This window comes from Ochotona princeps, chromosome 22 (genome assembly GCF_030435755.1).
Source record: "Ochotona princeps isolate mOchPri1 chromosome 22, mOchPri1.hap1, whole genome shotgun sequence".
Classification (NCBI taxonomy): Eukaryota; Metazoa; Chordata; class Mammalia; order Lagomorpha; family Ochotonidae; genus Ochotona; species Ochotona princeps.
The window spans coordinates 4,602,186-4,624,906 of NC_080853.1; the positions used below are offsets into that span (position 1 = coordinate 4,602,186).

The window sequence follows — 22,721 nt, forward strand, 5'->3', positions numbered from 1 at the left end:
CTAATAACTGGAACAGGGTGTAAAGAAATAACCAATAATTAAGAGCCATTTTATTGTCAATACTGACTGTGGTACAGCTGAAACACTCAGAAGGAAAACCGCAAAAATCCACAAAAGGACAGAGTCCGAGCAGTGCGGGGGACACGGCATCTACAACAGAAAATCATTTTGTCGCATTGACTCCTTTCGGCCCAGCTGTAAGAGACGATCACAAAGTCAATATCTATAGAGCACGTTGCAATTACGCTAACACGTAAAAAAAAAAAACACAACAGACTGTATTGCAGTTTCCCGATGACCACACAATTAGCCAGGACTTGAGGCTGCTTCCCTCGGTCGTGGCTTCTCTTGTTGTCGCTCCGTGACCTCCGCACTAGCTGATGCACCCGAGTGCCCTGGCGCTCCTCGGCGCTGTCAGTCCTCAGATCGGTAGGCGGGGAAAGTTTCTGTTCTGTGTAGCTTCAGGGGGCTGCTGACACCTTTCCCAAAAGGAATACAAAAGCAACAGTTAACTTCCAGGAAAACCTACAAATTAGCCAAGAACGTGTTTCTAGAAAACATGGATCATTGACATACACAGGCCTTTGTCCCAAGGTCACTCCTGGAGGCAGGCCAGTGACAGCCCTGGGAACATGACGAACATGCTGTGTGCCGGTGACCGACACCCTGAGCCACGGTCCCTACTCCTTCACTGCACCAACTCCTACATTCAGGGTGTTTGGGGGAAACGAAACTGTGTAACACAAGACTAGGAGATTTTGTGGTTTGGATAGTCTTTGGAAAACGGGTCAGAACTAGGATATGTGCTTCCACTAAGCCATCTTGTTGAAACAGTAGAGGAGGATTCTCTTTCCCAAGCACTTGGGCCAGCCTGTGCTGCCCCACAGGTGTGTTAGCAGGGAGCTGGATGGCAAGCAGATAGATATGGCCTGACTGCTGCATGATGCCCACCCCAACAAGGGCTTGACAAACTCCATTTGGCACTTATTATTTCAGATTTAGCTTCCAAATCAAGCAACATCAAGAAAGTCACAAAGACAACACACAAGGACACTACTGGCCCTTTTGTGATTTAACACAGTGATTGGCAAACATTTTCTATAAGGGCCAGATACCCACTGCCTGAGGCTCAAAGCAGCCACAGGTAGTAAGTGACAAATGGGCAGGACTGTTCCAATAAAATTTTATTCAGAAACACAGCAGGCTGACTCACGCCCACAAGCCACTGTGGGTCCTCTTTGTAGAGCTGCACCGTTGATTTTATGAAACAGAGATGTATGACTGCCATCTGCTGGCTGAGTCCACAGTTGCAGCCTCCTGGATCTAATTCAGGTGGGGACATCAACTGGTCTGGGTTACCATGGCAGCTTTCCGGAGGGACTCTTTTCACTCATATTACCCCGCCCCCATTCTTTCATAACCAAATGCAAAGATCAAAGTGTGGTTGGACCTGGAGAGACACGACTGAAGCCAAGCAGAGCATGCGTGTTGGTCCACCTTCATTCCCAAGCAGGTTATTTTCAATTAGGGGACCTTGGTGGCATGGCCTATGTTGGCCTTCTCTTGTGCTATCACAAACAGCTGTGACCACAGTCCACTCCCACTTGACCTTCCTGACACAAATCAGGAACAGAAAAATGCATTGTTGACCCCTCGCCGGCTTCCACAGGATGGTGAGTAAACAGCAGCTTTCCCCTCCCGCCCTGCTGTTAGAGCCTTCAGACTGGTGTGGTCTCCCGGAAGCTACTCGGGTCCCAGACCCAAAGCAGACCACAGGGTACCCCGGGTTGGGATCGTCACAAGCCTCTAGCCCAAGCCGCAAAAAAAAAAAAAAGGAACCACCAACCGGTCACACAGGTGCCAGGCACAACTGGTCACACAGGTGCCAGGCACAGAAGCGGTGATTAGGGTTAAAAGTCTTCAACATAAAATATTCCAAGTGGCTAAAAATCATCTCTTCCAAGCTCCCAGTTTGAAGATATATCCATTCTCTGTTTAGTACGACATGCTAGTGCGCGCACACGCACACACGCACACACACACACACACACACACACACACACACTATGGGATAGAGTAGAGGTGGGGAGAGTTTTCTGTCAAGGGCCTCTGGCTATTTGAAACAGTTTTCATAGGCAACACAAAATCAACTTAAAAATGAACCTAAGGGCCTGGCGTGGTGGCCTGGCAGCTGAAGTCCTCGACTTGAACGTACTGGGATCCCGTAGGGCGCCAGTTTGTATCTGGCTGCTCCATTTCCCATCCAGCTCCCTGCTTGTGGCCACTGGGGAAGCAGTCAAGGACAGCCCAAAGCCTGGGGACCCTGCGCCCGCCTGGGAGACCTGGAAGTGCGCCTGGCCCCTGGCTTCAGATTGGCTCAGCTCCGGCCGTAGCAGTCACTTGGGGAGTGAATCGTCAGAGGGAAGGTCTTCCTCTGTCTCTCCTCTCTATCTATATCTGACTTTGCAATTATACATATATATATATATATATATATAATCTTAAAAAAACAAAAAGGAAAAGAAATGAACCTAAGTTAGTGGATTTTCCATTCCTGCTGTGATTGCCTTGGGGGCCAGACCAATGATCTTTCCAGCCTTCCACGGCCTACAGGCCAGGCATTCCGCACCCTCATATACAGAATCAGCAGTAATGGGTGGGAGTAGCCTACTAAAAAAATCCGAGCCTTTAATAAAGTTTGGTCAAATTCCCTGCAGGAAACAGAGCACAGTCGTGTCAATGCAAACCCCAAACCTTCCGTCAGGTGTACAGCAGGTGCACAGCCATCACCTGCACTTTTACAATAACTTCTTAAACTCCCCGAGTTTTCAAGAACAGCAGCTGGCTGCATCCATGGGGTGCTGACACCATGGAAACAGCTTCTGCCTTGAGGGCTGGGTGGACGGCTGTGTCGCTGAAGCACAGGACAGTAATGGAAAGACATCCCTCACACAAAGGTCGCAAGCTGGCTCTGGCGTGGGCCACACCTGCACCCTGATACTGTCTGCAAGGAGTAATGTTAGTTTCTCCAAAGTAGTCACCTGCTGCTAGAATCCTCAAACTCAACACGGAGGCTTCATGGCCTAGAGATGGATCCCGGGAGGCATTTCACTGCCAGGCCAGGCACCGTCGGACCACTTCTTGTGGGAGGGCCCAGACTTCCTCTACAGGTAAACTCATCCAATGGACCAAACAGCTCTGCACCTGGAGGCTCCTGCCCGCTGGCCTTGTGACCTTGAGCAGGCATTGCAATTCAAGGGCAACTGCCCAAATCGCTGACAAGAGAACCCATTAAGGCAAGGTGGAAGACTCCAGGCATGCGCACGCGTGCACACACACACACACACACACACACACGGTGCCCTCTCCAATTTCCTAGCTGTTTGGTGACATGGGTGCCCACTTTTCCTTGATTTTGTTTTGAAGCAAGTGATGCTACCTTTCAGAGCAATGCCAGCAGAGGACTGTGAAAGCATTGTAGCAATAGAGCATCCTGGGTAGAGGGCAAAGGTTTCTAAGATGATAACTGCACGACGGACGTCAGGGAATCAGAGCAGAGCAACGTGCTGAGGCCACACACCCAAGCTCACATGAAAAGGCCTGGGGGCTGGCCTCCTGTTCAGCTGCTTGTTCCCTTACAAACACCTGAACTGAAAGATGTCCCCAATCTGCCACTGCCAGGCTTTGGACCCCCTAGGGCTTCCGCTCACACCTCCAGCATCTGAGGCGTCCACCCTAGCTGTCTCCTCACTCCCTGCTACTTCCTCTTTGCTCCGAATGCCTCAGGACACTGCACCTGCTGACACCTCCATGGAAGTATTCCCTTCACTCTCACTACGGCTGCCTGTTCCAGACTTAAGGTCTCCGAGTAACAAGGAAGTTTCCAGCAAATGTCCCATCTAAGGAAATTCCTTTATCATCATTTTCCTAAAACCAACAGCTTGGCCCGACTTCCTCTATTATAAGCCATTTTGTCTCCAATGTTGAAATTAAGCAGATCTGCTTAACAACCGACTACACCTCTCATTCAATTGTAAAGCGTTAGGAGGGAAGAATTGCCTGATGCCTAGTCCTGTGCACGTTGGTCACCTACCAAGAGGCATAGCATAAACACTGGCCAAGAAAATGAATGAGGGGGTGGATGAAAGACAAGAGATGAAAGCGCCTTAGCTCCTTACTAAGGATCATGTAACGTAACATGTAATCAGCCCCTGAAACGTTCAGTTTCTTAGTGCAAATGAGCATGCCAGTTGTCTCAGGTAGCTGCACTGAGATCCACAGAGATCAGATAGGAGGTTCTATGCAAAATATATAGTGCATCCCATGAAAGTAGCATTTAAATGCTGTTTGTATTTAAAATGTGCGATTACTTCTGTATCTTTGAAAGGGAGGGACAGAGGTAAGGGCAGAGGCAGACAGGGAGAGATACCGTCTACTGTGCAGAGTTAAACGGGCTAATAGGTAATGAGGGTCTCTAGGTCCTAGTGAAGTCACCGTTTGAAAATGTAAAGTCTCACTTCTCTCCATTTTTTAGCACGTTGTCATCACTCTGAGTTGTTATGACAAAAACCAGGAGAGAGAGCGCACACCAACCCCAGCTCGGAGTTCCTGTCAAGGAGATGGGGCCATCAGGGGAGGAAGCCGCCAGTCCCACCCTCTGGAATCCCTTTTGTTCTGAACAAGGAGCTACACATTGCTGCCCATGGGGAAGGAGTCCTCACCTGTCACCCCCTTTTGTTTGTTTGTTTGTTTATGCTTTGATTGATTCACTTGTCCCCATCCCTGAGAGGGTGCCTAAGACTCCATGTCCACCATTTTCTCAGGTCAGTTCCTTTGGATACGCCTCCTATCACTATGACAGGAGACCTCTCTCTCTTAAATCAGTTTTGCTTTGCACAATGAAATTGTCCTCATGAAAATTCTTCTTTCCTGTGACACCAGAAATGATTTTGCTGTTTTCTTTCACGGCAAATTCCCAACACTGCCACCCTTCAAATGCCTGCAACAGCTGGGACCAGGCCAGATCAGGATGAGGCATGGCACTCAGGCCTGTCTCCCCCAGCTGGCAGGGACCCATGTACTTGAGCTGTCACTGCTGCCTCCCAGGATGCACTTGAGCAGGAAGCTGGGATCGGGAGCAGAGTTGGGGCACACGATGCCCCCATGGAAGGTATGGCCCGCCTGCAAGAGCGGCTTTATGGCAGACCCTCACTGAAGAGGCCTCCGTTTCCAGAAAGAAGCCAAGGCTCTCAGCACTTCCCCTGGAGCCTGTCATGGCACTTCTACAGAGGATGGAAGGCTCTGGGCCCAAACCAGTGGGAGGTAGACCAGAGGCAAGGCATTCTCTGCTCCAGTCACCCCAGCGCCTGCAGAAAAGATCTGCCCTCTGATTAAGGAGAGGGATTAGCATGTACCACTTCCCCAAACGTGCCTGATACATCTGTTTTCTGAGGGCAAGGAGGACATATTCTAGGAACAGCTCTCCACAGAACATGCGAGAACAACACTCTTGTTAATTTATGCAACGCATGCTGAAAAGCAGGCTATGCATAGGACAGTGTTCAACACAGCTTCCTGAACACCTCTCTGCCATCAGTTCTCCGCTTTCATGACAAATCCCCCTCGTGCTGCGGCTCTGCAGAGGGGCATCTCTATGAAAACTGGAAAGCACAGTAGAGAGATGGTGAAGGAAGATGAATGGATTCGGCAGGATAAAACTCGGCTGTCAGAGAGTGATGCCTTCACCATCAACCAGCAGGTGGCAATCTAGGACTAACTTGGAGGACATAAACTTTTTTTTTCTTTTTAAGATTTATTTTATTGGAAAATCAGATTTACAGAGAGAAGGAGATACAGACAGAAAGATTCCCCATCCACTGACTCACTCCCCAAATGGCCACAATGGCCAGAACTGAACCAATCCGGAGCCAGGAGCCTCTTCCAGGTCTCCCACGCGGGTGCAGGGTCCCAAGGTTTTGGGCCGTCCTCCACTGCTTTCCCAGGCCACAAGTAGGATGCTGGATGGGAAGTGGAGCTGCCGGGATTAGAACCGGTGCCCATATGGGATCCTGGCGTGTTCATGGCGAGGACTTTAGCCGCTAGGCCATGCAGCCAGGCCCAGGAGATACTTTTTCACCAATTAATTCAGACCACGCCTATAAGAGAATCAGTGTCATTTCTGAGGCTAACCTGCAGCACTGCCAAGAAAAGCCAGTGTGGGATCTTTCCTGGTAGTAACAGAGGCAACACCATCCATGGATACCAGCAACACAAGCACAGATCATCCAGTCCCTCCCTCCCTTCCCCGATTTCCCTGTTTCTGGGAGTAAATGAATTCACATTCCCATATTCTGGTTATGCAGACAACCAGCCTTGGTAAGGAAGATGACATTACATAGGTAGCCTGGAAACATCTTCTACCTTCCATGATTATTATTTATGTTACAGTCTATTTAAAAAGTATAACTAGTAATTAAAATAGAAGCAATGAGAAATGTTTGTATTAAACATTAATGGGGGCCATGGCTAAACCTCCGGTAAACACCAGCATCCCATATGGGCGCCGGTTCTAATCCCGGCTGCCCCACTTCCCATCCAGTTCCCTGCCTGTGGCCTGGGAAAGCAGGGGAGGATGGCCCAAAGCCTTGGGAACCTGCATCCACACGGGAGACCCTAATGGGGCTCCTGGCTCCCGGCTTTAGATCAGCTCAACTCCAGCTGGTGCGGTCACTTGGGGGAGCGAACAAACTGTCCTCTCCGCAAATCTGTGTTTCCAGTAAAAATATATAAATCTTTTAAAAGAATAAATATTTAAATAAGAGACTGAACAAAATTGAAAATTATTTAAATAATGAATATGTTATATACCTATTTCTGCAAGTAGTAATTATTACAATGAGAGTCTAAATTCTAAGTATGACAAAAATGCTATTGCAAAAATTACAACATCTTGCCACGTTGAAACAGGAACAAGTTGCATTCACAACAACCCCACCTAACCCAGCTCTTTAAGGGAAAGGTCTCTGTATCACTCATCAACTCAGCCGGGCATGAAGAGGCGTGTGCAGGGTCTGCTGCAGGCCACACGCGAACAGAGGATGGAATCAGAGCAGAATGTAAACACATTGGCACCACAGTAACACAATGCGCTCCCAGTGAACGCCAAGGGACCGGCTTTGTGCAAGGGGCGGATGGATGGCACGAATACAAGGGCCACAGCCCCAGCTCTCCTGCCCTCCTGGCTGTCACTGCTTCCTGGAAGAGCCAGGCCTCTGTGGCCACACGAGTGAGACAGGGTCCTGATCTTCACCTTGGAGGTGAGCATGATCAAGACGGCCACTTGAGAGATGAGCAAGTGTGGAGGCGAGAGGGGGAGGGGGCAGGAGTTCACTGGGCTGGGGGAGGGGGTAGGCAGCGGGCACAGCACTGTGAGCCAAGCCAGAGGAACAGAGGATCAGCAGGGGGACGAAGAGGAGGCTGCTGTGAGCAGCACGGAGGAGGCCCGGAGGCGAGGCCACTGGGTTCTGTGCTGACGCGTGCGTGCTTGTGCTTGTTGATTCAGCAAAGCTCTGCTTACAAAGAGGAGGTGCGGTGGAGTGCAGAGTCTCGACCCCCTCCACGCAAGGCCTCCCCACATGGTGCCTGCTTTATTAGTTACGGACCTATAAAGTATATACACGCTCAAGTGATTCTTTCATCAAAACATCAAAATGCACATTTTAAAAAACGAGGACAGCTTGAAAAATCATCCTCACTGCCTAGTCCTACATCCTCCTTTTGAGACTTTTTTCCTAGGCTCCCAGGGGCTTATTAATGCTTGTCTCATACAGGGAGCCTGAAGCTCAGACCCTGTCATTGAGACACAGCTTCCTAGAGGTGAGCACTCAAAAGAATTCCCTGGGGGTTTCTTCAGGCACTGCTGGCTGCCCCCACTCTCCTGGGTCTAGCTCTATGTGACTGAACAGGAGCCAGCAGGGTTCACCCTTGGCAGGCTTGCAGGTAACCCAGCTTTGACCCAGTGTTGGGTTTGCTGCGAGTGTAGGCTGCTCAGCCATCTCCTCCACGCTATGGCCCAGAATCTCTGTGACGAAGAGCCTAAGAACCTGCCTTTCCAACAACCTCCCTGGATCATGGTGACAGGTGGCTAGGTTTGAGAGTCAGACTCTAGAGAGGAGCCTGGCCTCAGGAGGAGGGGCTTGCCAGCAGGACCAGGACAGCAGCAGTCACCCAAGCTGACCCCATCCCCAGGGCTGTCCCACACTTACCCTGCAGGTGGTAGAGCTGTCCAGTGCTGTGCTGCCGCGTGATGTGCTGCCAGTAGGCACTGCGGGGCAGGGGCACCATGGTGCTCAGTGAGGCGGCTCGCTCACTCATCTTCATCTGCAGCTGCAGGCAAGGGGAAGAGAGTGGTGCATAAGTAACACTGGGCTGAGACCAACCAAGCAGACACTGGAAGAGCACAGGGCCCCAGCACCAGGGAGCTGGCCTGCCCCACAACCTCCCCCCATCCAGAAGCATTTCCAGTGGTGATGCCCAGGGCAGAATCCATTGTACATCCTGCCAGCAAAATGCCTGGAGTTTTGCCTTGGACACACCTCCTCTGATTTGGCTCTGATTTGGGGAGGAGAGGGAAGAGGAGTACTGCCCAGGCCCACAGCAGTGGGTACAGGAACAAGCACACACTGGGCACGGTTAGAATTAGAAACCTGGAGATTCAGAGTAGCAGAGAAACCCAAGATGTGGAATTAAAGCATCACATACTCTTTTACACTATTTTTTTTTTACAATAAATAACTAGAAATTGCTCCCCAGAATTGCAAAGTCAGGGCACTTCTGCTCTACTGGACACTGACCTTCCAGAAATGCCTGCTTCTCTCAAGCCATGGATAAAGTCAGGCTGTGTGAAGCCCACTCAACAAGGATGCCATGTCCACATTCATGGTTACTGTCATTGTAAGGGGTAGCCTAGAGAGCCCAGCAAGGCTGGAGGCTGGCTTGAGGTTCTCAAACAATGCAGGACAACACTTGCCTGCAATGCTGGTGGCAGGCAGGCTGGGAGGCAGAGGCAGAGCAAGGGCTCCCCAACGCACCAGAAGACATGCAGCCACAGGACTAAGCAAGACTAAGCAGGCCCCACAGGTCTGCAGCCGAGGGCCCTCCGAGGCACGTGTGTTGCTTGCCTGCCTGCACTATGGCTGGTTAGGGCCTTTCCTGGACAGAAGCTTACCAAGGGCTTGTTCCTTCCATCTTCAAGTGACTTCAGTTCTGAGAAGGTAGGCTTCCCTGGCCTAGGAAAATCCTTGCATGGGCTAACAACCTCACTGTTATACAGGATGCTCCTTGATATATCGCCTGAACTCAATGGGGGCAGAATGGCGTTATCCTGAAGCAAGCTGCACACCACACATGACCCACAATAATATCCTGCAGATCCAGAGAACAACAGCAATAAAGCTCACACATCAACTGTTTCACCTCCTGCAGGAGTCAAGCAAACCTAATAAACTCACTCATTAGAGTTGAAAGAACCATGGCCATATCAGCCCAGTCTCCTGAGTTAACCAATCAAAGAGCTAAGTATCCTCAGGCAAACAGCCACACTTGTGAGGGGATGCTCCGGCCTATTCCACATCTCAGTGTGACTGTACCACGTGGTGTGGCTGCTTCCACCTGCTCCCTGCCCAAGGACTCTCACTGCTTCTCCCCTGGTTAACACCTACCATCCCTTCAGGAGCGCACTAGGGAAGCTCCTCCTCCATACGCTCCCCTTGGATTGCTCCCTTGTCAGGAACAGGAACATCTCCCCAATACCTCACTGAACATTCTTTCTCAAACCAAGCTATTGTTCTGAGGAAAATCTAAACTAGCTGCCTCCTTACAACAGACCAGGGACTCCTGGAGAGCAGGGAGTAGATTTTTGTTTTCTGTGTCCCCCATAACAGAGCAAGAACCTCGAGAGGCTAAGTAAATATAGGATGAATGGATGAAAGGATGGAAAGAACAATGGAGAGATGGATGGATAGGTGGTTGGATGGATGAGTGGATGGATGGATGGAGGGAGGGAGAGTGGAGGGATGCATGATAGGTGGATAGGTGGTTGGGTGCATGAGTGGATGGATGGAGGGAGGGAGGGAGAGAGGATGGATGGATGGATAGGTGGATGAAAGAATGGATGGGTGGATGGATGGATGGATAGTTCCCTCTGAGAGGAGTGTCACCTCAAGAGCCCACCAAGGTAGCAAGACCAAGCTTCTGCCTTTCAATGTTCCACCTCTCCCAGTAGTAAACAGCAGGGTTACACATAAGCTTCTTTTTAACCAGGCCTACATGAGTTCTAATGCATGATTTTCAGTGGCACAAAATACTAAAAAAAAAAAAAAAATCAACCAACTTGCGTAGCTGATTGGGTTTTGAATAGACAAAAAGCATCTTGCTGCTGTGGAAGAGCAGGGACTCTCTTCATAGAGAGCTGACAGGAAACTAGGAGACCCAAGCCACAGTTTAAACTTGGTTCCACAAGAGCCATGTGCCTTGAAGGTTGTCATGGAATTGAGAGACAATAAAAATCAAGCAAAACACACACCTTTGGCACATAAGATCCATGAACCTGAAAACTGTGTGCCATGTGGAAGAAGCAATTCTACACAAGTGGTCTTGGGAGCATTTCAAGGTTTCTCTCTCACTGACAACCTCCCTTGCCTTCCACAGCCATCTTCTTGTGTGTCCAACTCACAAACAGCACCTATTTGGGGGTTCAGAGTGACCCACAGTTCCAGACATCCACTGGGGACACTGGAATGTGTCGTCCATAGATAAGGAGGAAAGACTGCATTTGGACTGGTAGAAAGAATGAATGTATTGATAAATGGATGTATTTTACATCTCATAAGCGGTCTACACTCCAGGAGGAGGCAAGTTTCTGGGAAAGCATTTCAGAGAATCTAAGCAGGGTCCTTGGGAGAGGCTGGCTTCACAGAGGGCACGCCCAGGCACTGTTAGCATTTTACACCAAGTGCAAATCAGTCTCCTTTGAAGCTCATTTTGAACGAAGCACATCTCATGTTACTATTTCCTCATCCAATGACACACCTTTGCATTCACAGCTTAAAGGCCTTTGGAACTGAGTGCAAAACATTGAGGCAATGTGAAGGATGGTACTTCAATGGGAACAGGTTTGTAACGAGGAACTATCTTCCCCCTACAACAGTTTTACATGCTCTTCCTCCCATCTTCAGTCTAACCTTCCTCCTTTTTTTTAAGACTTATCTCATTTTTGTTGGAAAGTCAGATATACAGAGAGGAGGAGAGACAGAGAGAAAGAGCCTCTGTCTGATGATTCACTCCCCAAGCGGCCATAATGGCCAGAGCTGCACCGATCCGAAGCTAGAAGCCAGGAGCCTCTTCTGGGTCTCCCACAAGGGTTTAGGGTCCCCAGGCTTTGGGCCATCCTCGACTACTTTCCAAGACCACAGGCAGGGAACTGGATGGGAAGCGGGGTCACCAGGATTAGAACCAGTGCTCATATGGGATCCTGGAGCATGCAAGGCGAGGACTTTAGTTGCTAGGCTATTGTGCCAGGCCCAACCTTTCTCCTTTTTAAGGTTTGTTTAAAAAGTAATTGAGAGTCATTCACATGTTATACACCTGCAATGGCTAACTTTGTGCCAGGGCTGAAGCTGAGAGCCAGGAACTCAATCCTGGTCTCTCAGGAGCCATCACTGCGGCTCCCTGGGGTCTGCATTAGTCAGGAACCAGAGGCGGGCATTGAACCAGGCACTCTGCTATGGGACATAACCATCTTAACCAGCAGGCAAAGGGCCAGCCCCAGCCCAAACCCCTCTGGCCTTCTCTAAAGGAAACAAAAAAATAAAAAGCAGAAGAAGTTAACAGGAGACTAGAAAACAACCCTTAAAGAAACAAAAAGAGTCACACAAATCTCTAACTAGAAAGATTTCATGGACAGTAAATATGTTTTGAACTTCACTTTTAAAATGTTAGTTTTATTTTTACAAAATCCAGACCACATGTTTTCTCTTTCAAGACAACATGGTCTGAGACAATACATTTTCCAAGAAAGACTTTTAAAAGCAAGTGTGTGTTTGCATAGCGGGCAATCTATTTCCTGAGTCTAACAAATGTCTCTTTCGGAGAACAAGCACATGGGCTTGTAAAGTTCTCACCAACGCACCTGCACGGCTTGGTAAGGGGCCTAATCTATGAAGATAAGAACGCTCGCCACACTCTCCGGGGCCCTTTCTGTTTGGTAAAGCAGATTGCTACAACCCGCACAAAAGGGTTAAAGTACTAACTGCTATGGAAGCAGCAGCATGAGTCCCTCTGCAGCGGGGCCACAGGTGATGTGGGCCAAGGCATAGTCACCGTGACGCCACTAGGCAGGTTGATGAGAAAGGAGTTACGCCCAGGGCTGTGGGGACCCGCACAGTGGTTCCTACGCACGCTCCCTTCCTCTAGCCTACTTGTTAAAGGCACAATTACTACTTTTCTCTAACAAGACAGCTTAACTTTCCATTTGCTGTTACAAAACACATGGAATCTCATAGCTAGGCCCTGTTGATGCTCTTGTAAAGACTGGCCAGCACCTACTTTGATCAGGAAAGCATGAAACTCTGTCGAAACTGATATTCTGTTCCCAACACAAGGCTGGGTATCTTACTGCAAATCTATGTAAGAATAAAGGGTGTCGATGTGCACGCTGAGCCCGCTCCGGTTCCCGCTCTAGTCCTTGTCATCCTGAGACCCTCACACATTTGGGAGCAGTGATTCCCAGCTCAGCAGCGTCAGCATCCCCTGAGCTCCTATAAAGATGCAAGTTCCTATAAAGATTCCGGTCTGGGTGCCATAGCTCACCTCCATCTCCAGGTGCCAGGATTCCACATGGGTTCATGTTCGTGTCCCTGCTGCTCCACATCCCACCCAGCTTCCTGCTTGTGGCCTGGGACAGCGGGTCCAAATGAGCTGACCTCTTCAATAACTCCCACATCTCATCAACGTGTCACGATAATCTTCATGAAGAATTTTCAGCTGGTATACTAATTTCTTCCTGTCAGTGTCCCAAACGACAGAGTTGTTCAACCCAGGCTAGTCCTTTTGTTTAGTCAGAATTACCTGTTGCTTTTATGGTATAGTCCACTTGTACTGTTAAAATACCCGAGGGCCTGGGATCCTCCACTTCCAAGTACTGGGATCTCATATGGCACTGGTTCGTGTCCTGGCTGTTCCACTTCCCATCCAGTTCCCTACTTGCGGCCTGGGAAAGCAGTAGAAGACGGCCCAAAGCCTTGGGATCCTGCACCCGCGTGGGAGACCTGGAAGAGGCTCCTGGCTCCTAGCTTCGGATCAGCTCAGCTCTAGCCGTTGTGGCCATCTGGGGAGTCAACCAGTGGATGGAGATCTTTCTCTCTCTCTCTCTCTTTTCTTTCTGTAAATTTGACTTTCTAATAAGAACAAAATAAATCTTAAAAAACAAAACATGCAAATTCCAAGGCTTCACCCTAGACCTACTGAGCAATTTGTGGCTTAACAGTCCTAGCAGGAATACACAGCCAGAAACTTTTCCCTTCCCTTTCTGACTCAGCAGCCCCTCCCCCCCACGCACACACATGCACACACACGCACACACACCCCAGGCCCTGGGAGCTCTTTGTGCTTTTGGTGTTGCAAATCTCTCCCTTGTTTCCAATTCCCACTGGGTGCAAGTTAGATTCGACTCCACTTAACTGATAGTGAAGACTTTATTCCTCCATGTAATGTCCCACTACTATCATAAATAAGATAATATCACAAATAAAAAGTACTTCAGAATTCTGGAAGAAAATAATAGTAAAATCTATTACAATAAATAAACAATTACACTCTATTTCAGCAATCCCTTTCTTGAGTTTAAAAACTTAGTTAACTGAAGTTCAGGAGCTAGGTGAGATGAAACTGACGCTGTAGAAGGATGCGGATGCATTCGTGTTTGTAGAGTCTGCTTTATCTTTTAAATCTTGCACCTTTAGAGACAGAGAGACGTAAATTCTGCTGGCTCAATCCCCAAGTACCCCTGCAGCTGGGGCAGGCCAAAGCTGGGGGCTGGGAACTCAATTCAAGTCTCACACATGTTTGGCAGACCCAAACACCAGAGTCATCAGCTGCTGCCTGGCAGGGAGCACACAGGCAGGGAGTCGGGATCCAAACCCGGGACTCAAGTCAGCCACTCCCCAGGGTGTACCCACGCAACCACTGGGCAGCAAGCACACTGTAATGGTATGACTTATTAATGGCAAAATACACCTGAGATTTCCCCCTCGTTGGGCTGAATTATGTTCTAGCAAAGCCCTGGAACGGCACTGGGGCATTACGAAGGCTCATTCAGGTTTCTGTTATGGACCAGCCAGTAAGTGGACTCGTGGATGCGTCTCCATTGGCAGCACTCAACTTCACTGTTTCAATGTGACAACCATAACAAATGTATAAATAAAGCAAGCACAGCTGGCTTCCAATAAAACTCTACTTACCAAAATAGATACAGGCTAGAGTTTGCCGACCCCTAAATTAGAACTATTCTGCATGACTTGGAAGCAGGAGTATTTCCATCAGGAATTGATTGTTGGTTGAGAAAACCAGAGCATAGCTTTGAAAAGTATAAGATGGCCACAGTTTCTTAAACTAAGGGCCCAAACACGTGTGTCTTGTATGTAAGTATGTATGTACACGTATATATACATACAAACATCCGTTTAGGATTATATGTCTACACAGAGAAGACCATGAAAGATACAAACTTCAGGCTGAAGTTGCTAATAAGGGGACAACAGGGGAGAAGAGATGTGTTCAAACAAAAAATCACAAGACCAATGCCACACTAACCACCATCTACATGACCATAATTTTGCAGTTAGTCAAATTTTACCTACATGTGCTTATGTAAAAATAAATAGGATTCCAAAGCCGGGCCTTATCTCTAAGGATAGTTGTGGAAATTAGCTGAAATGAAGCACCCAGACTTTCAGCAAAGAGCCAGATGGAGCTGCTCATTCCAACTGCAATTATCCCTCAATTAGACTAAGCCTCGGAGCTAGGTCTCTGCTCACACGCTCCCTGCCTGTCAAGCCCAGCCCCTTCCCTCATTCCTGCCGCCGAATTCCAAACTCCCTGAGCCTTGCTTGGTTCATGTATTCACTCGCTTCACCCATTTAGCACTCCAGCTACCCTTTGGAAGTCCACACTGTGCTGGACCCTAGAAACTTATAAGTGGGTAAAAGGCAGTAGCTCTGTTCCCCAGGACTTGGCGGTGCCCAGGTAGCTGCCAGTTGAAAGCCCAGCTGTGGTCCCATGGCCTCCTGCCCCCACGGCAGTGGTGCTCCTCTTGCTGTTAGACAGAGCAGACCCCACGGTCAGCAGAATTCCTGCACCAGGGTCAGAACGACTCGCATATGGTCATATGCCCAGTGCACACAGTAGGCACTGATTAAAACTCGACTGAAAGGCTGAATCACCAGAAGGACTCCTGTATAATCCACCTTCCTTCTGCCATCTTATCCTCTCACAGCCCAGGTTGCTTCTGGGCCTAGCAGGTGCCAACGTACGTGCTCAAAAATGGCTTCATCTTGTTCCACCTGTTGAGATATGAATGACTTCATTTCTGTTGGGAAAATAGCAGCAGATGACCAGCGTTTGGTCCCCTGCACTCACCTGGGAGACGAAGAAGAAGCTCCTGGCTCCTATCTTTGGCCTGGTCCAGACCAGCTTTGTAGCCATCTAGCGAGGGAATCACAGAGTGAAATTTCTCTTTCTTTAACTCTATCAAATAAATAAACGGTTTTTAAAAACAAAAGAAGACACCACGCCTGTGTTTAACACCAGGCCTCTGATCCAGGACAGCAGCTGCTAACAAAGCTATGGGTAGTCCACGTGGAAATCCTAAAGATGCGATGAAGACCCCGAAAGATGGGCTGTGTCCGTTCTGTTCACCATGAGACAAGCCCTTGAACTTCACTGCTGAAGCTTACAGAAACAGGAAGTGGCCCAAATCGCAGACTCCAGCAAGCGGGGCATGCTCCAGCATGACAGGGCAGGACATTAGAATGCCTGCCAGGCCCTCACTCTACCCTCCTCCACTCCCAAAGGCCTTCCTTCCAGCGGAAATTAAATATCTGCAAGCACGTGGTCTCTCCTCCAGCTTCTCCAGAAGCCTATCACGTGGGCTGCCTCTTCCCGATCCCAGCTCGGACAGGTGTTTGGCAGCAACCGCCTCAAGCTGTCTCCACTTTCACCAAGTCCTCTCCCCTGTTCTGACATCTGGAGGAACAGGGATGTGTTTTCCTATTATCAACACGTTACCCAGATATCACAAAACATTATTGCATTGTCAAGGAAATCAAACAAGCAGGGGCCTACTTCTCCCATGTTACAAAACAAGAAGGAAGTGGCTAGGGGAAAGACTGCTTTTCAGTAAGGAGAAAACACAGAGACTCCTCCGGGTGAGTAGACCTCTGCCTGAAACAACGCCGCCATTGAGGCTCATGCCCTCCACAAGCAGGCTGTTAGTGAAATCAACCATTTGGGACCAAGTTTCTGAGTGTGGTATTTTGCTAAGCACCAGATGCACTCAAAAGGTTATTTTCATGGGGAATGAAAGTGATTTGCATCCATTTACGCAGAGCCATCTGAATGCTCAGCCCCATGCACAAAACCACATCACTGCTCCCTTTGCTTCTACTGATCCTCTAAGCCTCCTCGCCCAGGGAATCCTCTCCCCACCTGTGCGCTCAAAGACACCCTCGAGAGACTGAGTTTCCCATGCACTTTTCAAGGAGAGTTGCTTTGAAGCTGAACTGGATTTGGTTTCACACAGAAACAAAAGCGAGACATAGAGAGATGGAAAGAGATCCTCCATCTTCTGATTTACCCCCTAGACATCCACGACAGCCAAGGATGGGCTAAACCAAAGCCAAAAGACAGGTCTCCCGTGGGGGTGAGGGGCCCCAGGATTTGAGTAATCATCTGCTGCACTCCAGGGAGCACATCAGCAGAACACCGGAATCAGAACTGAGCTGCCCGGAGAGGAACCAGGCATTCCAATACAGGATGCAGATGTTCCACGCGGTGCCCCAAGCACTGTGCCAGACACAAGTTCTCTGATGCCCATGTTTTGCCCAGAGCTTGCAGTTATGAACAGTCAGGCTGACTCAGGCACCAGGTAGAGGCCTTGACCTTCGTGTTGTTGCTTGCCTGCACTTGGCTTGGCAGAGCACGCATGACCAGCTGTAGATTCATGAAGCTCCTACTGAATGTCAGGCTCCACTCAGTAGGCAGGGACTTTTCTGCATAGCATAGTCTGATGGGACATACTTGGTCCATTATTTGATAATGCACCCATACCGTCAGCCCTATCACCCAAATTCCCAGTACTACCTGCTTCTAGCCTAATCACTTCAGGACAAACCTCTTTCTCCTGGCCCGCTGGGCACCCACTTATGTGAGCAGAAAGGGAAACATCAAAACAGCTTTCAAAGCCTCATACTTACTCTTCCTTATGTACCAGCCCGTGTGACCCACACAGCACTCACATATTGCATATGAAGTATAAAATGATAAAAAGAACCTCCAATCACAGACATACTGACTGACCCATTGCATTGTGGCCCAGTCTAAACAGAACTTTGGTACTTGTGACATTCAGGGCCAGGTTACTTTGTACGGTGAAGACCACCTTGTGTACTGGAGGACGTTAGCAGCACCTTTAGCTTCTGACCAGTGGGTGGTATAGGATCCCCAGTACCGACTACCAACAATGAGGAAAGTAGTACAAAATGCCACGTTGGAAACAACTGCTACCCAGCAAGAACCAACAGTTTGGGGTGTTCACGTTCCAGTCTGCCCGGCAGCATCGCGGTCACAGCTGCTTTCAAAGGCCAACACCCTGAGCAGTCCCACAGGGCCCAAGGATAAGCACGGTCTATGATTGGTTTGAAGATCCTAATAGTTTTGGGATAGCATTTTCATTTATACCCAAGTCTATAAAATGCCACTCAATCGGTTTTCTTCCTCATATCTTCCACTTGAACTCTCTAAGATATCCCTGCTTAGAAAAAAAAAAAAAAGCTGCCCTGAGTCACCCTTCTGATCATAGCTAACACGGCACTGAAGAGCTTCTCACACAGCTTGCACCTTACTGACTGAGATGGCCCGGTCACTGTGCTGCGGCACATGACTCAGCTGGCAGCAGGCCACAGGGACACACACGCGCCGAGCATTTGGACACACCCAGCCTGACGTATTCCTCAGTGAGAGCTGCCTTTGGTACCACCATGACAGCCACACCTTCAGCACAGACAGAAACCTTGAAAATAACACAAATCTAACGGATAGCCGATTATAAGTTGTTGCCCCTCAACCAGGGATTGCAAACTCAAGTGCCCACATGAGTCATAGAGGTAAAATCAAAACCTTGGTTATCCCACAACAAGAAGTGGAGAGAACGTCATACCACAAGAAAAGCAAATGGCAGTTGACATTACATTGTAGCTCAGGCAAGCTGCACGTTGTCAAATATCCTCTTATTTTAAAGCTAGAAATCTTTACTCCACATGGAATAGATCCCATTTTAAACACTGGGAACAAGTTTAACCAAAAAAAAAGCACCATGTAAGCCAATTCCTTAGACCAAACAAAAAACAGCCTGCCTGGGCCAGTTCAGAACCCTTTCCCTCTGATTCGGACAGTTTCATTTCTTTACCCTGGACTGGCCATTTGAGATACTGACTGATGTTTCTTTGCTGCTTGAACTTGAGCCAATGGATAACTTGCCATCTCTCCTTTGATAGCTTCATAATGGAGAAGGTATTGACAAGCAAACACATTCTTGAGCAGGGACCAATTAAGTGTCCAGTTTCCAGCTCTACAGAGACCATCAACTGGACCCCCACACACACCAGCGCACCCCCCTGTCAGATGCTGATCCCTGCCCAGCTGATGTCATCCTGGCTCCACCCTCAAAGCTCTACTCCAGGGAACATTCTGGTTGCCAACTGAAACTCCAAAATCTTGAGAAAGAGAGCCATGCAACATACTCAAGCGTGCATCTACTGGGACAGCCATACCTGGGACCTTTTCTAAATTACATTCATCATCTCTGAAAAGTGCTGATTCTGGTTTTAAAAAATCATAAATGGCTTGTGATTCCACAGATCACTTTTATGATCCTTGCCTTTGCCTTTGGCAGACTGTTGGAGTAGGGGGAGAGAGAGTGAATCCACATGGCTTAGAGGGAAGAGAGGTTTTAAATATGTCCAGTTGTATCTAATTCCCAAGAGAAAGGTTTAGAGCAGGGATTGGGGAACTACGATCTGCAGCCCATATCTTTGTTGAGTGTGGCACAAACTAAAACCAGTTTTTATCATGTTTTAAGTAACGAAGACAGGAGGCACCAACAAAGACACAGCAGCAGGGCTCTCATGGAGCCCACAAAGTCCAAGATACGTGCTACTTGGCCCCTTAGAGAAAACGCCTGCTGTGGAGAGCGGGGCTTTGCCCCAAGATGGCGCTTGTTATTGTCTTCTCAAGGCACAAAGGCAGTAAACAAGTTTTAGGAAGTTGCAGAGGATTGGTTCAAGGTCTCATGCAGTCTGCATGGTGTGCGCGTGATCAGATTTGTGATTGGTGTGTGTGTGCGTGATCAAGGCTGTGATTGGTGTGTTTGATGCATGGCCAAGCAGCCCTGTTGCAATTGGCTGTTGATAGGGTTTTAACCTAAGTTTGAGAGAGAACAAAGAAGAAGAAGAACAAAGAGGAGTAGTGGTAGAGTAGTAGTAGCAGTAGTAGAAGAGGAAGCCTGTAAATATGCTGTAGTTACTGTCCTTCTGTATTATACTTGGATTTCTTGTTTTGTTATGTTATGTAATTAGTTTGTCCTTCAATAAATCCTCATAAGAGCAAGCACCTGTGTCGGAGCTTCACTCGCTGGACGAGGGACCCCGTTAGCCTGCCAACCTCTAAAGGAAATGGATAAATTTCCTATTTCCTGACTTACATTGAGTAGATTCCATCATCCCTCACACCTCATCACTACCCCCTCTCCTCCACCATGACTAACACGGAAATAATCACAATAGTGACCACTGTCCCCGTGACCATCACATTGCCCCGTAATCCTGCGCTGTCGAGTGACAGAGAACCCCCCAGCCAGCCCACTGTTGTGCCATCATCAGACTTTCAAGAGTTGCTGTCTTGCAAAGTCACCATCTGGAACAGCAATATGATTTTTTGAGTTCATAAACAAAGCCACATCATTCATAACAGTCCATTTGTGCAGCGATGAGCTAAGCAACAACCCCAGCATGGTGACAGGAGTACGCAGCCCAGGGGAGGGACTATGTGAGGGAAGGTGACAAGTGACAAGCAGGTAAACTCACCAACGCACAGTGCAAGTTACGATATTGTTCTGAGACGGAAGCGGACGTGCTCAGGAAGTGGGGTTGTTTTCTTAATACACTGGAGCAAATTCATGGCACATTCACCCAAGTCTGAGCTTTGCCGGAACCGATCCTGTCTGAATGAAACTTAGTCTATCTCAGTATTAAGAATTTTCTCCATTTAGCTTCTTTCAGTTTCTAAATATTTCCAGCTGACTGGGACTCAATTTGGTCAATTTAGTGTTAGTGGGTGGCCCTGAAGACACTCGTGTGAGCAGCCACTCTGGTTTAAGTTTTGGCTTCACTGCTTCCTTAGCCTCAAAAATGAGATGACAGCGCCTGCATCCAGAGCGTAACGTTGAAGCTGCAATGGTAACACAGGTGGGACACGTGCGGCATGCCCGGCACCCACGTACACGCTCAGTGAAACCCAAGTGTGTTCTTCTCTTCCTCTGACTCCCCGATGCCTTAGCCCTCCCCTCCCCTCCCTTTCCCTCCCCTTCCCTCCCCTCGTCCTCCTCAGCAGCAGAAGTGCATAGCTACCGCTTAGTTATCCGATATTGAACTCAGACACCACTTCCTCCAAAATGCTCTGGACTTCCGGCACAGCCCCTATGCCTTGCCTTGCAAAGTTCCCTATAATTCTTTTTACCTGCATTTTATGCATTCACAGAGGGAGACCCTGCCCTCTCCTCTCCTCCACCAGTCACATCAGTTCCATTTGCCATATGCTGGAAATTCAACCACCCTTCCCCCCTATTTCTAGAATTATGTCTGTATGGTTTTCCAAAGTGAATTGGAGGAAAGAGACACACTGTGCTTGGATACGTGTGAGATTGCCACAACCTGCCCACTATTCTACCTTGCCTCCATTCATTTTAGGCACTTGATACTCACACACACGACTCTTCCTGCAGTCATAATTACATACAATCCTTCCATTTCTGCCTCACAGAATTCCTCACACATCACGTGCAATCATCAGTCCCCCGTTGGTGGACATGTCACCTCTTGCCAGTTATTTTTGTAAATTTATTTATTTTACTATTCCATGATACAGTCCCATAGGCTCTGGAATTTCCCTTCCTCTGTCCCCAACTCCAGCTCCCCCTCACACACACATACACACACACACACACACACACACACACACACTGATTTCCCCTATGTTATTACAATAGTATAGTCCTTCACAAGCAGTCATAATTCCATCATTGCAGCCTCTTGGGGAGAGAACCATAGGACAGAAGCTCTTCCTCTCTGTCTCTCCTTCTCTCTGTATATCCGCCTTTCCAATAAAAATAAATAAATCTTTTTTTTTAAAGGCAACCACAAAAAAAAAAAAAGCCTGTTCCGCAAAAGAAGAATGGCAGAAGAAAGAAATGGCAATCCCCCTCACCTTAATCTACTGAATATTCATGTGCATTAAACATCTACTAGCATTCATCTTCGCTGGTGCTGGTATATCCTTCTAGGAAGCACTACGGCTGGGTATAAAGATGTGTGTTTGATTTTGAGGAATAAGGACAAATAAGTCTCCAGAAAGAACACAGCAAATTGAACTCATCGAACAGTATTTTGAATGGTATAAATCAGAGCTCCTTATCTAAGCTTTAATCTCCTTTAAATTTGTAAAAGATTTCTTAATGTTATATCGTATTTTCCCCATAAGACCTACTACATCGCTTTGCAAGCAGTGCATCGGTATTCTATGTAAAAGCTGTTCCGGCAGTAGTTAATACGTCAGCATATTTAAAAAGGTTTAATTCAGGAGGGGGAAAAAAGCTCATAATTGCCTTAAGTGTATGTTTAGAAAATCCATAAGTTAACCCAATTGACTAGAAGCCATAAATAGAAGAGGAGGTGCAGACAGAGGTGGGGGGATTCGTGAAGAAAACATAATAAAAATACACCAAGCAGAGGTCAGAGTCAGGGTCTAAATAGCAATGAAATTCATTCCATGATTTCTTTGATGTCCTCTGCATGCTAAAAAAAAATACAGCTGGCAAGCTGCATCTGAAACTAGTTTGAATATAAACTGATTTGATTTCAAGAATTATGGAAGAAAGCTACTTGAATTCTACAAATTCATTAGCAATATCTATTTGTAAAATCCAGTTTAGAAGTAACTCCATCCACTGAGCAAGAGGTGGCACAGATGACACTTCATGTGCAAGTCTGTGTGTCTTCAGGGCCCAGGAGGCTGGGGGAGAATTCCCCATGGGGCCTGCCAGTCACTCCCGGGGGGACCCTCTGCAACCCCAGGAAAAACCTGTGAAATAGCAGCCATTCTTCACCCTGAGGCTC

The 22,721-nt window shown here is 48.1% G+C and overlaps 1 protein-coding gene across 1 annotated transcript in view; it reads right to left on the reverse strand.

Annotated features, from left to right (window-relative positions):
* Positions 1–279: 279 nt before the first annotated feature.
* The window catches only part of DOK5 (docking protein 5), a 123,895-nt gene continuing 101,453 nt past the window's right edge, over positions 280–22,721 (reverse strand). The window contains exons 7-8 of the mRNA XM_012927208.3: positions 8,265–8,385; positions 280–479 (exon numbers count right to left, since the gene is read on the reverse strand). Coding sequence (XP_012782662.2) covers positions 415–479; positions 8,265–8,385 — 186 coding nt within the window. The 3' untranslated portion in view covers positions 280–414. The remainder of the gene's footprint in view (positions 480–8,264; positions 8,386–22,721) is intronic.